Below are 15,040 nucleotides of genomic sequence, written 5' to 3' on the forward strand. Positions count from 1 at the left end.
GAGCTGGCTTTTTTTTGTTCAGACGTTTCATCACCATGCTAGGTGACACCATCAGTGGTGCGATGTTATCCTACTCTTGGAATTTATACTGTCCAGTCCGTTATGGTGAGTAGTGTCATTTCCAGTTTTGATCTGTATGGTTTTATATATGGGGTCTAATTCTATATGTTTGTTGATTGTAGTATGGGTGGAGAACCTTGCCTCTAGGAATTCCCGTGCTTGTCCCATAGTAGCCCAAGCCAAACATAGACAAGCACAGGAATTCCTAGAGGCATTGTTCTCCACCCATACTACAATCAACAAACATATAGAATTGGACCACATATATGAACTCATACAGATCAAAACTGGAAATGACACTACTCACCATAACGGACCAGACAGTATAAATTCCAAGCAGAGTAGAATAACATCGCTTCATTGGAGGCTCCACTGATGATGTCACCTGGCATGGTGATGAAATGTCTGAACAAAAACAAGCCAGCTCGGCGAGCAAGTCAATAACTTCATCCAGGTAATATTCTGGGACCTAGAGTTTCTCCCACCATGGCAGATGGTAGAATTTGATTTTTTTTAAAAATTCAGAATTAAAAGTCTGATGAAGACCATGAATTGTTGATTATTCTAACTCATTCGGTTCAGAAATACCCTTTAGGAAAGGAAAACTTATCTGGCCAAACCAGACCCACAAACAATGTGAGATAACAAGGTGTAGAGCTGGATGAACACAGCAGGCCAAGCAGCATCAGAGGAGCAGGAAGGCTGATGTTTCGGGCCTAGACCCTTCTTCAGAAATATGGTTGATGTTTAACAGCCCTCAGTAGCTTGCTAGGCCATTTCAAAGTTGTATCAAATCATTAGAAGGTGACGAAAAATGATGAAACCAGATGGACCACTTGGTGTGTACAAAAGCACTGGAAATAACAACTGCCAACTTAGCCCCGAATATCCGCCAAGATCAGGGGGCTACTGCCAAAATTGAGAGACCAGTCCCATAGACCAGTCAAGCAACAACCTGACAGAGTTATAGTCCTGCAATTGTGTCTTATAGACAATCTTTCAGACAATACAATCCTCGGATATGTCCTGACACTCCAGCAGGACAGACTCGCAGTGGATTTTGGGCCACATGAAGTCTCATGGCTTGAGATCAAATATGGGAAAGGAAACCTCCAGTGATTACCACGTACCAATCCCACTCTGCTAATAAATCATTGTTCCTCCATACTGAATGCCACTTGAATGAAACACTGAGGATGTCAAGGGGACAAAATGCACTCTGGATGGGGAACTTCAATATCCATTACCAAGAGAGGCTCAGCAGCAGCATCACTGACAGACCTGGTCAGGTCCTAAAGGATATAGCTGCTAGTCTGGGTCTGTGGCAGGTGTGAAAGACCAGGAGCGAAAAAACATACGTGACCTCATCCTCACCAATCTGCCTGCTGCAGAAGCATTTGTCCATGACTGTATTGGTAAGAGAGATCACAGCACAGTCTTTTTGGAAACCTTCACATTCAGAATACCCTCCATTGTGTTGTGTGGCACTGTCACCATGATGAAATGGGACAGACTTCAAACAGATCTAGCAACTCAAGACTGGGCATCCATGAGGCGCTGTTGGCCATTAACAGCATCAAAATCATACTCCAGCACAATCTGTAACCTTATGGTCTGGTATATCTCCACAACTCTACCATTACCATCAAGCAAGGGGATCAACCCTGGCTCAATGAAGACTGCATACCTAAAAATGGGGTGTTGGCTTGGTGAAGTTATACATGGGACTAGTTCCAAGCCGAACAGCATTAGCAGCTAGTGATTCCACAACCAACAGATCAGATGTAAGCTCTGCAGTCTTCCTGCAACTATGTCATCAATGGTGGTAGAAAATTAAACAATTCACTGCTGGTGTAAACCTCACAAATATCTTCATCCTCAATAACAGGAAGCCCATTTTATATCAATGCAAAAGAGGAAGCTGAAGCATTTGCAACAATCATCCAGAGGTCCACAGCATCACAGATGACAGTCTTCAGCTTGTTCAATTCCTTCCATGTAATATCAAGAAACAGCTGAAGGAACTGAATATTGCAAAGTCTATGGACCTTGGCAACATTCCAACAATATTATTGAAGACGTGTTCTTCAGACCTTCCCTAGCTAAGCTGTTCCAATACAGCAACAGCTCTGGCATCTACCTGACCGCGTGGAAAATTGCCCAAATATGTCCTATGAGTGGCAAATGGTATCATTTCTTGTCATTCTTTACAACAAACTGGTTAACCTTTCAGCTTTTTGGTGCAAGATTATTGAATTTGACAAAAATTCCAAGCAAAAGTTGGCAAGAGTGGTACAGCTGGCATATTCATTTTTAAGCACACAGCTGTGTTCATTTTTAAAGGAAGTCATGTGTCAGAATAGTTGACATTTTTAAACCATAGTAGGGGTCTGCAAAGAACAATGAACATAAGCTTAAGGGCTTACACCATTTATTCTACATCCGTAGGTAGTTAGTATTTTTATATATATAATTGCTCAGATGTTTGTGCTTTAGTATACAGTATGCAACACAATTCTGATTGTGAAATATATCCTCTTTGTGCACAGTGATCCATATACATATGTCTCCTCTTCATTGCTTACTTTGGCAGGCAGCCAATTCAAAAGAATTATATAAAAAGACACTTCTTCTCTAATGTACAGTTCAGATGTCAATATTATCTGCACCATCACCAATTAAACATCGGGATCACATATTCATAACTGGAGCACTTCCAATAACAAAACCAATCTCAGATGAAGAGATAGTAGGAACTGCAGACGCTGGAGAATCTGAGATAACAAGGTGTAAAGCTGGATGAACACAGAAGGCCAAGCAGCATCAGAGGAGCAGGAAGGCTGACCCTTTCTGAAGAAGGGTCTAGGCCCGAAACATCAGCCTTCCTACTCCTCTGATGCTGCTTGGCCTGCTGTGTTCATCCAGCTCTACACTTTGTTATCTCAATCTCAGATGAATCCAGCTTACATGAGTAAAAGTCCAGCAGCCTTGCAAGTAGTCTCATTAGAGAATTAAGAACTGCTAATGTTTTATTTTGTGAAGTTGGAAAGGAAACACCTCATAAAAAATCCTTGAGACAACAGTACAAAATGGAACTTCTCAAGGCACAACTAGTACAGTGTTTATCATTTTATCTTTGTGTTAGAGATGGATACTATATTACTGTATATTTTAATACAGCATTAACATAAATTGTGAGCCATTGCAAAAGGCAAGACATAAAGGAATGTCTAGATATAGGCACAATAATATGCTTTCTTTAAAGATAAAAGTGATTGCTGCTCCACTGCAGAACCACCATCTTCACACTCTAGTTTTTTTTGTTACGTCTAGTTCAGTAATTTGCAAGTCAAAATGACTAACAGCACATGTATAAAGATCTACAAACATGTAAAAATGTAAAGGTAAAATCCCATTTAAGGCGTGTGCTTTTAAATTTAAACGTTAACACATTTGTCGGATAACTTTTTTGTCGATGCATCAGAAAGAACTGTGAACATGTGTTCACCGTCTGGCTTTGTGTCGTGCTTTATGTTACTCTGTGAATTCTCCAAGCAAGTATTCTGGCCTTCAGAAGAAGTAGAGGTAGTTGTGTGTATTGTAGCTGTTACCAATTCTGACCCTGTGACCATCGATGATTCATCCTTTGTAGATCCAGATGTGTGTGTATCTTCTGCAGAGTCATTCAAATCTTTGCTAAATTCAGATGGTGATTTCCTCTTGATCTTCACATACAAATTATCTTGTTTGCTCCCAATTAATTCACTTTTTTGAAATCTTCCAAAAAACCAGATGAAGAACCCGAACAAGATAAATGCAAAAATGCTTGGAATAAAAGCAAGACATTTAATCCCAAGTCTAGCACCTATATACCTACTGTGCAAAAGCAAGTCACTCTGGGCATAAGTTCTGTTAGTGAGGGTGTCAATATTAGTTGATCGCCATTCCCAGTTTAGGGTTGTTTTGTTTAAATTCTTTAATGTCTCCGGATCGCCGACCGTGTAGATTTTCTGTCCAGGTCCCACATACTGGCCATATTCAAATGGCTGGTAAAATATCTGATTCTTCCACATGTTCAGGTCCAAAATCAACACAAGAAAGATGATGCCATAGTTAAACCATTTTCCTGTAAATAGATATGATAAATATTGTAAGAATGAGATGGAAAACTGTCTCAAACATGAATTATCTCCAACATTCACAGGGAATACTTCTTTATTTATGATGCACAGCTCGGGCACCAAAACACAATTCATTGTAGTGAAATATATCAAGTTAAAAATGGCGAAGCTCCATTTTTTAGGCAGAGGGACGCAAGTCACGATCTTCCCCTGCTGGTTCTGGGGAAGGAAGGCAGCATGTAAACTTAGTGCTGCTACCTCATTTCATTAGCAGATGTAATAGGCTGTTTGACCAGCTGCCTCAGCACTCAGGAGGGAGTAATGCAACACTGAGCCGATAATGCAGCTAGTCTTTTTTTAAAATTCATTTGTGAGATGTGGGTGTCACTTGCTGGCCAGTATTTATTGCCCGTCGATAATTGCCCTTGAGAAGGTGATGGTGAGTTTCCTTCTTGAACTGTTAGAGTACACCTGGTGCTCTTGAAGGAATTCAGTTCCTCTTCATGGAAGCTGCAATGAATAGCACCGTTCCAAAGGGGGCTCCAGGATCAAAGATATGATTCTAGAGTCCTTGGTGCTAGAGGTGGACAGACAGTGGGCCCTGCAGAGGCCCAAGGGATGTCAAGAGTAACATTCAGAGAGATTGGGAGGAGCTAATCAGGATGGTCAATTTCTGATATCAGGAGCTGGTAACCTTGTGCTGGTAGTCGAGATTCATGAATACATTTTCTCAAGGCATCTCCTATCCACTACATATCAGTCTCTTGCGCTCCTCAATGAATCACACCTGCATCACTCAACAAGCACCAGCCTCTGGCTCTCAGATACTCCATCTCACCCTCATGCACCCACCAATGCTGCCAGCCTTACATCCAACTCTTGCAATCTTCAAATGCCTCCAGCAAAAGTAGGCACATCACTTGAATGCAGAGGAACATAATCATTGACGTTCTGCCTTCTCCCTTGCTGGTGATAACAATTGAGAGGACACAGCAAGACAAATAAGGATCCCTGCATTGCCTGAGCCCTTCAGAAGGGACGGCCCACTGTGTGGAGAGAGCTACTGTGACCGGTGTTGCTGAGAACAGTGAGAATGCTCCTGCCTCATGCTTTCCTCAAATCCCACCTCATCCACATTCTGCTACCATCCAGACAAACAAGCTGCTAATGATGTGACCATGGACCTCCAACTTCCCACTATGCCTCACTTCCCTCACGCTGCTTTCAAACATCCAAGACCCGCTGCCAGCCCAACCAGTATAACCCAACAAAAAGGACAGAAAGCATCAACACCTTGTCAATTGATCGGGTCCTTGCAGTCACCAGCTTAGGATTGAGTCGGAATCAGTATATGGTGAGTCATTGGCCACAACTGGGTTTTAGCTAGATCTGGGGAAAAGTAGGGTTTGAGGTCACTGATGAGTTCAGCCTTGGATGAGCTCAGTGAGGAAATATACCGACAAACATGTGCATGATTATGCACACCAAGATGCTGTGTACATTAGCAGGTCTGCGAAACAAACTCCTGTCATTCTCAATGAGGACGGCATGATCTAGTTCCAAGTTAACCATCAGCACTGTACAGAGCTGCACCCTGTACTCCCTCAGCCCATTGTGCTGTAGATTCAGAGGCACTGCAGGCCCGTTGCAGCCTTTCTGTGGACAGGTCGCTGAGTTCTTTCCCCTCCCTGTGAATATGTAGCAACACACCATGCCAAATTCAGGAACTCACCACAGTGCATCTAAAAACATTCCACAGTACGCTCAAACACCTGGCAATAGCAGAGGCTCTTCAAATTTACCGTATCTACAAGTTGGGTGTCTGGCCCTTTTAAGTCACACTTCGTGCTATTCTCCTTTTGCAACTGAGCACTTCATATTAGTGAATGATTTAGAAACTCATTGAATAGACAGCACAGTCCAAAATAGGATAATAGGCCACACATCAGTCAGTAGGCTGAGTAACCTTAGGTAATACCAGGTCCGCTGCTTCCAGCGTGCAATAGGGATACCCACTAGGATGAATCAGGCTGGCTATTCCAGATGCAAATGGCAGTACAGTGCACAACCCCAGAAAGAGAGCAAAGGTATTAAACTGACACTGATGTCCCTAGTGGGCTTATGGGCCTTGCATTAAACATGTATGTGCATCAAAATTGAAAAGACTGCTGATGACAGATCAGCAACTTGAAAAATTTATTGTTTCTTTCAACGGATGCTTCCAGATCTGATTATTTCCAGTATTTTCTGCCTTTATTTCAGATGTACAGCATTTGCAGTTTTGCTTTTATCTATTAAAGCTTTTGCAGATTTTGAACTAAATCATGTATGATTTTGCAAGCTCCCAATTATTTAGAAAATTATTGATCTTTGGAGAACTTTAAATACCAGGCAAATATCATTAGATACAAAAGATGGCAAACAGCAAGTAAAAATGCCAATAACATTTAGTCTGTAACATTTTTGTTTTCTGCCCAGATTACTTATCGACTCTCGTGGCTTTACACAGAGTAAGTAATAAATATAGTTTTTAGGTGAAATAAGGTTAGCAAGGTCAGGTCAATTTGGATCAAAGGGCATAATCAGACATAATTCATTCTTCACTGTAAATTTATACATCTGTCTTTAGCTTAATTTATCCAATAGAAACTCCTATGTCCATATTAAGCTTTCTTACCTGTTATACAAATGATGTATTCTTCCTTGAATATCTTCTGGAAATGAGGCAGTCTTAGGTGAATTTGTGAGGTTGGAAGACCAGGTAGGTTGATTTCCAAATTTTCCATAAATCGTGGAAACTCCCAATCCTAAGAAAGAAACAAAGAAATTTTCAGCAACAGGTTGCTGTACAATATTGTTCAGCAATAAATAAGGAACCTACTGCCTGACATCCTTTAATCATTGCGCTTGATGTGCTCTTGTTAAACATGTCCTTTTGTTGTTCAGTCCACACTCTTTCTTATGCTCCCACTTTTCCATAAGACATAGTTTTATTAGTACTTTAAGGTATGTGGGAAACAATTTTTTTTTGTTTTTAAATATCACACCCTGTCATATATTATCACCAACCTATTTTATTGCTGGCTCATTAAACTTAATGTTATCGGTTATGAGACCGACACAAGGATTTTTAACTCAAAGTGCCAATCACCTTACTATTAACTTTATTTAAAGCCACAATTCTGTCTTTACAGCATATTTGTGCATCATAGTTTTCAAATATTTAACATATACCTCAAGTCTCACTGACTGCAATTTCATTTTCTTCATTTTTCTTCTCTCCTTATAATTCACTTCCAAACCAATAGACGACAAGCTGATTAAGTTGCAAGCCCCATATTTATTGTACATCCAATTGCAAAGCTACGCACAAATTAGGAGAGTCAGCACTTAGCAAAGCATTCAGAATTTCTGCTAAGTTCTGCCTGACTCTTCTTTGCATCTGGTGACACAACGCAATGCATAGCCCCTGCTGAAATATCCAGACAGTCAACACCATTGTTAACACTGGTTGAATGCTGAAATACTGAAATGAAAAGTTGACCTGCTGTTCAAGTTGTAATCATGTACCTTCATCAATGTCTTCCCTCATTTCTGTCTATGGTCAGCTTGTTGCAGTGCTCAGTCTCTTTAAAACTAAACCATAGCCACTCATGGCGCATAATAATGGGAATCCTGTTTGTGAACAGTATGTGCGTGTGTTTTCAGTTTGGCACACTCCCAACATAGTGTGGTCAAATACCTGCACAATTTAAAGGAAACACTTGTCATGACCCCTGTGCCCATTTGAAGAGCATCAAATTTAGCTCCCACTCCTCTTCAGATAATACCAAGAACACCAGGCGTATTTTTTTTAACCAGTTAAACAGCCTGATAAAGAAAATAAAGAGTGAGGGAAAAATGAATATAATCTGAAACAGCACCAACTACATAAACTGTCAAAGCTACTGAACATGACACCTGACCTAAAGCAAATCTTAAATCCCCCTCCCCTTTTTTCTGCATATAAACTGACGTTTTCTGAGGAAGGTACACCAGACCCGAAACGTTAACTCTGATTTTTCCTTCACAGATGCTGCCAGACTTGTAGAACTTTTCCAGCAACTTTGTTTTTGTTCCTAAAGCAAATCTTGATGTGGCATCACTACATAATGTTACAACATGGAACAATATGAGAGACCAGAATGGTACACAAGATGAAAAAAAATCAGTGTCATTAAAAACCAGAAGAACTGCGGATGCTGTAAATCAGAAACAAAAACAGAAGTTGCTGGAAAAGTTCAGCAGGTCTGGCAGCATCTGTGAAGGAAAAAATCAGAATTAACATTTCGGGTGCATCACAACGGAAATCTGTATCATTGTTCTCCGTCTGCTATTTTAATAGTGGCATAAAACAAAATGATTAATACTGACTGTAACAAAACAGAGTGGCATTTGATATGGGCTCCCTTAGCATTGACAAAACTGAAAGGATGCAACCTTGTCAACTGGGCTGAGATAGATAAACAATCATGCTGAAGGATAAATAAACGCATCTCTGTGCTAGAGCTCAGTACAAGTGATTCAGAACAAGTTACTATCAGAAGATCCACAGCAGATACAACACAGTCTTTTTAACCCTTTTCAATTTCTTTCTGATGGATAATCTGGGAACTCTTTTCTGAATATTTTCAACCCACCAGAGGTTCACACAGAGTCAGGTCAGCATTGCAGCACCACAGGAAGATTTTGTGCTCTGCAGCAACATTTGATCTTTTTTTAAAGTCTGACTTCCACCTGTGATTACCACTGAAGTATATCACCAAAAACCTTTTTTAATGGACTGTCCTATCACAGGAGAAAACCGTGTCAGGGGCTTCTGCACAGATATGAATTTTTCAAGCCTTTTTTTATTCCCACATTTACATTTTAGAGTCTTTGCTGCTGGTCCCATAAATCACACGATTAATTTCCCACAAACCAGCATTACAAGCGTGCAAGGAATTATGATCACTAGCCTAGAGCGGGTTCACAAAATAAATCTGGCCAATATTTCAGCAGAATGGCTAGTAAGCTTGACAATGATATTGCATAGATCATAAATAATGGAAATTGAAACACTAAAACACATCTTTGCTTTCAATCTTAATGGCAAAATCCCTTTCAGGTTTCAACATTCTGGCATTATTTTGGCATAAAACTATATTATTTTGTATTTGCTATCACCATTAGCTATGGTTAATCATTGTCCTATAAGCAACCCCTTCAAAACCAGTATATATTAAACTAACAAGTTATCAAATATATTAATGAGTAATGAAAATCCAGGATAAATAATTTGTCATCTAATCTATTGAAGAAATTATAACAAGTAATAAAATGCTGTTGCAGTTGGCAGGACAATATCAAATAAATAAGTAGACAATGCTATCTTTTGCTTCAGGAAAATGGCTTCAACATAATGAATCTAGAGAGAATGTATGTTCATTAATGGTTCAAATCAGTTCAACAACTAAGACTTGAGTGAAAACGTTGGCTCCCACACAAAGGTAAGCACAGAAATAACTAGACACAAGCTTGTCCGGCTGGTTTCCAGCACCAACGTATCCCCGAGACATTATCCTGCAGGAGACATCCAGAACAGAAGGGCTATTGACTTGCAAGTGGCAGGTAGCCAGTTATGATAGTTAAATAGCTATTTAATGCAATTACCAACTATTACAACTAAATGACATTTGAAAACAATTTGAAATTTACAGAAGGCAACTGGAATCTTCCAGTCAGCCTGTAGCCCCCTCACCTCCCCACAACAGCATTGGGAGCCAGCCTGCCTAGCCACAGTTGTAACCACGAGTCACTCTATGGAAGCCTTTTTGCGTCTGCACTAGCCAGCTTCTGTGGCATGCTTTAAATATTCAGAATCTTTTAAAAGTTGTAAGATGGAAGTACCACATCCGTACCCTTACTGGAAGGCTGTAGCTCTTTCCAGCTGCAGGTCTTCCTTTTGGCCCTCCAGTACATAGATCCCAGACATCATCCTTGATTTATCAGCAACACCACCTCCCTGGCCACTTATTTGTACATTTGGGATAAAATCACAGCTGGTGACTGTGTTCCTCACAGTGCAGGATCCTGACATAAGGATCCCGAACTATATCCAATCCAAATAACTCACAGCATGTCTTGTTACATTGTGTCCTATGATCTTTTCCTATTTGATGGTGCTGTGCTAATGTGTGTCACTGTCACTATTGTTTCTGTTCATGTAGTAGCACAGATTTTCTGTTTGGGATAGGCTTGGGCTGGAAGTGGAGGGGGGGTGGGGGGGTGCAGTGTCCAAAAACACCTGTCTAACTTGGAGCACAATGATATGAACATGGAAATATTTCTGAGACCAGCGACATTACCATGTTGTGTCTGAGCTTTAAGAGTTGGGAAATGGTTGTCAGCTCAACCTTGATATTTGGAAGACCCAGCATTGCTGTAAATGTGAAAGACTCCAGTAGCACTTCGGGCTAGGTATGGTAATGTACAGATTAGCATGTCAAAGTTATTTTTCAGGGAAAGAACATCTGTACCAGGAGTGCAAAAAGACAGCCATTCCTTTCTTGGATAGAATCATTGAAGGTGTCCAACAAAAATAAGAATGTGATTTGGAAGTACCACAGGAAGAGTGGCCTAGCACTTGATACAGCTGGTAAACACCCTTCATCCAACAAACCAGGAAGCAGATGCAGAAAAACAATTAATAACTTACCAGGTCAGCTGAGACAGCTGATACCATAATTACTTGCCATTATTGCAGCGTACTAAGTACATTTGGCATTTAAAATTACTTTTCCCTCACAATTTCAACTCTTTCATCAATGTGAATTACACTAAGGCACACTTTGTATTCTGAGTATTCTTCTGGAAATGCACCTTCAGTTACAGTCAAGTGCATTCATTACAAGCGAATCATTTTACTTGATGCAGCTGAATATTTTACACACCTGTCATCAAACTCATTAAGGGTTGCATCTTGGCACTTGCTTATTACTGCATAACAATTGAATCTACCTCTGGCTGTAAGGAAAATAAAACAGATGAGGAGAAAAATGCAAGTGGATAACCCTTCAACAACCATCACCTAATCTCATATGGAACCTGGGTAGGAGCTCAAAGCAGAGGTTTTAAGCTGAGGAGTTAGTAATAATAAATCACTAATACTAATAAACTGAAGATCAGTTTATCTGCTTTTGGATCTGAATCAAATGGAAATTGTGGGTTGTTTATTTTTTGGCCCAGATAGCATTGCAGTGGCACACAATGTTTGCAAACCCAGGGTCATTGAGTTTTAGGATCTAGATTAATGGCGTTTCAGCTTAAAGTTCTAGGCAGTTCAGGATTGCAAACAAAACATTTGCTACAGAGTGAAAGAAACAAAACCAATAAGAGCAGTGCTTCAGATGTCAATGAATGCCCTCATCTTTCATGGGATATTATCACACAACAACCTATCCCATTTTAAAGCATGAAAGGACAAAGGAAGCAAAAATAATGATAGTACAGTTAAATAGAAGATTCTTCAAATGAAGCAAATCAATTTAAAACGAATATGTCTATTCTTATTAAAGCAACAACACCCAATGTAAACTGCACAAAGAAATGCGCCAACAAGTCTTAAAAGATGACGAACACCTTTACCAAAAGGTCTTCACACTAATTATTGGATTTTTAAAACCTGATCCAAGGAAAAGAACTAACCTACTAACAGCACTAATCTCCACAGCAGGAATAGGCAATGAATGCTGCCATAGCCAATTAAGCTCTCATTCGCTGAATGAAATTTTTAAAAATATATCAAACCCAAAATGATTCTGAAAGTCGGCACGCTACTGTGACCACAAAGATGCAATACATAGTTCATATCTTTGCTTTTGATGAACATAATCTGGCAGGAACACTTGCAAATGAGAGGAGATAGATTGCTACATAAAGTGTGACAGAGTACTCCTCACTCTGCTGGATGAGTGCAGTTACAATAAGTCGAGACTTCTGAAAAAATGTTCAGATGTATTACAGTTCTTTATAGAGTAGATAAAGTGCCCTTTTACATCCAGGAGTATTGAAATTAACACTTTAGTTTTATAAATTTTACCTGTAACTTAATTTTTCTTTGGCTGCCCTATTGAACCATTGAGCTTTTGGAATAGCAGGAACTGCCGATGCTGGAGTCTGAGATAACAAGGTGTGGAGCTGGAGGAACACGGCAGGGCAGGCAGCATCAGAGGAGCAGGAAGGCTGATGTTTCGGGTCTGGACTCTTTCTGAAGAAGGGTCCAGACCCGAAACGTGAGCTTTTGGAATAGTTGTTGAACAGATTATTGTGTTTTTTAATCATCAGCCTAGTCACCTGTTAATGCTTCAAAGCAATGGAATGGATGGTCCAGCCCAGCTAACTTTTCCACCTTTAAACTGGTGCAACAGAAGTCTTCCACTACTTCAAATATTTCAATGTGTTCAGCTCTGATGGCTGTGCTAATAAAGTTGTGCAATGAAATCTTAATTTGAATGTTTGACTGAGCTCCAAATCACTAACAGATTCAGTCAGAAGGCTGTTGAGCCAACTGTCATGTGGACTGAGAGCTCTGTTTTGACAGACAGTTTTGAGGAGTTAATAGGATAATGTTTTTGAAGAGGTTTTTGCATGGTTGTGTGGGTACTTTGAGAGTTTCATGAGCAAGTGAAGATTGTGTTTGTTTTCAAGGTGACTTCTTGTGTTAATTAATTGTATGTGGGCATCAGTGGCAGGGCCAGCATTTACTGCCCAATCCTCGTTGCCATCGAGGTGGTGGTGAACTGACCTCTTGAACAGTTGCAGTCCATTTGGTACAAAAACAGAAGTTGCTGGAAAGCATCTGTGAAGAGAAATCAGAGTTTATGTTTTGGGTCTGATGACAGCTGGAAAATGTCAGTTTATATGCAGAAAATAGAAGGGGGGTGGGTAAGGAATAAACGATAGGTGGGGATAGGGCCCAAACAGAGAGAACAGTCAGACAAAGCAGAAGATAACGATCTGGCTCGGAGAGTGAATAGCTGTTAATGGAGTCGGTTAGTGGCTATCAATGGGTAGTGTGTAATGGCTGACGATGTGATAACAAAGTGTGTGGGGTTGGCATAGTCCATTTGGTGTAGGTTCACCTATGATGCCATTAGTGAGGGAGTTTCAGGATACAGGTAGTTCTGCTATAACAAATGTTTCATTAATGCAAATTGGCTGTGACATGATTGATTAATAGTGGATGGTGTTTGGATAACATGAACTTTCTGTTGTACAGGTATAGCAATTTTCTATAGTGATCTCCCTATAATGTGATTTTTTATAGTGCAAGGTCACACAAGAATGCAACTATTGCATTGTAGGAAAACTACCTGTATTGACCTAGTGATACTGAAGGAATGGTCATATAGTTCCAAGTCAGGATGGTGAGTGGCTTGGAGTGGAACTAGCAATTGGCGGTGTTCCCATGAATCTGCAGCACTTGTCCTTAAGATCAAAGTGGTCGTGGATTTAGAAGGTTTTGAGTAGAGAGCCTGAGTGAATTTCTGCAGTGAATTTTGGAGATCATACACACTGCTGCTACTGAGTGTCCATAGTGGAGAGCGTGGATGCTTATGGATGTGGTGCCAATCAAGCTGGATGTTTTGTCCTGGATGGTGTCAAATTTCTTCAGTGTTGTTGGAGCTGCACCCATCCAGGCAAGTGGGGAGTATTCCATCACACTCCTGACTTGCGCCTTGTAGATGGTGAACAGGTTTTGGGGAGTTGGGAGGTGAGTTACTCACTGTCAGATTCCTAGCTTCTGACCTGTTCTTGTAGCCACCATATTTATATGGCAAGTCCAGTTCAGTTTTTGGTCAATGGTAATTGCCAGGGTGTTGACAGTACAGATTCAGTGACAGTAATTCCATAGAATGTTAAGGGGCAAGGATTGGATTCTCTCTTGTCAGACACTTTTGTGGTTAGAATGTTACTTGCCACTTATCAGCCCAACCCAACCTGGATATTGTCCTAGTCTTGCTGCATTTGAACATGGAATGCTTCAATATCTGAGGAGTCACGAATGGTGCTGATCATTGGCAAATATTCCCACTTCTGACCTTATGATGGAGGGAAGGTCATTGCTGAAGCAGCTAAAGATGATTAACGGGGCAGCAAAAAGATGACCGGGGTGGTACAGTGGCTCAATGGTTAGCATGGCTGCCTCACAGTGCCGGGGACCCAGGTTTGATTCCAGCCTCAGGTGCGTGTCTGCATGGGCTTCCTCCGGGTGCTCTGGTTTCCTTCCACAGTTCAAAGATGTGCTGGTTAGGTGGATTGGCTATGCTAAATTGCCCATAGTGTCCAGGGATGTGCAAGCTAGGTGGATTAACCTGGGAAATGCTGGGTTACAAGGATAGGGTATGGGGGGGAGGTGGTGAGAGTGGGTGGAATGCTCTTCGGAAGGTCAGTGTGGACTCAAAGGGCCAAATGGTCTGCTTCCACACAATTGGGATTCTGTGATCCTACATTTGGGCCTAGGACATGACCCTGAGCAATTCCTACAGAGATGGCCTGGAGCTGAGATGACTGACCTCCAGCAACCGCAACCATCTTCGTATATGCCAGGTACCTTTATGCCACACTTGGTCAAATGATGTCACGGGTAGTCAATCTCACCTCACCTCTGAAATTCAGCTCTTTTGTCCAAGTTTGAGCCAAGATTGTAATGAGGTCAGGAGTTGAGTGGTCCTGGTGGAACCCAAACTGGGCGTCACTGAGCAGGTTATTGCTGAGCAGGTGCTGCTTGATAGCGCTGTTACTGACACGTTAATTGGTCAGGTTGGGTTTATCCTGCT

General features: G+C 40.9%; 1 protein-coding gene across 1 annotated transcript in view; it reads right to left on the bottom strand.

Moving 5' to 3' along the window:
- Positions 1 to 3,024: 3,024 nt before the first annotated feature.
- LOC109918294 (transmembrane protein 117-like) overlaps positions 3,025 to 15,040 on the bottom strand; it is an 80,708-nt gene continuing 68,692 nt past the window's right edge. Inside the window, exons 3-4 of the mRNA XM_048607956.1 lie at positions 6,859 to 6,988; positions 3,025 to 4,186 (exon numbers count right to left, since the gene is read on the bottom strand). Of these exons, the coding sequence (XP_048463913.1) occupies positions 3,498 to 4,186; positions 6,859 to 6,988 (819 nt within the window). The 3' untranslated portion in view covers positions 3,025 to 3,497. The remainder of the gene's footprint in view (positions 4,187 to 6,858; positions 6,989 to 15,040) is intronic.

Source organism: Rhincodon typus, chromosome 18 (assembly GCF_021869965.1).
Source record: "Rhincodon typus isolate 14 chromosome 18, sRhiTyp1.1, whole genome shotgun sequence".
NCBI classification, from domain to species: domain Eukaryota; kingdom Metazoa; phylum Chordata; class Chondrichthyes; order Orectolobiformes; family Rhincodontidae; genus Rhincodon; species Rhincodon typus.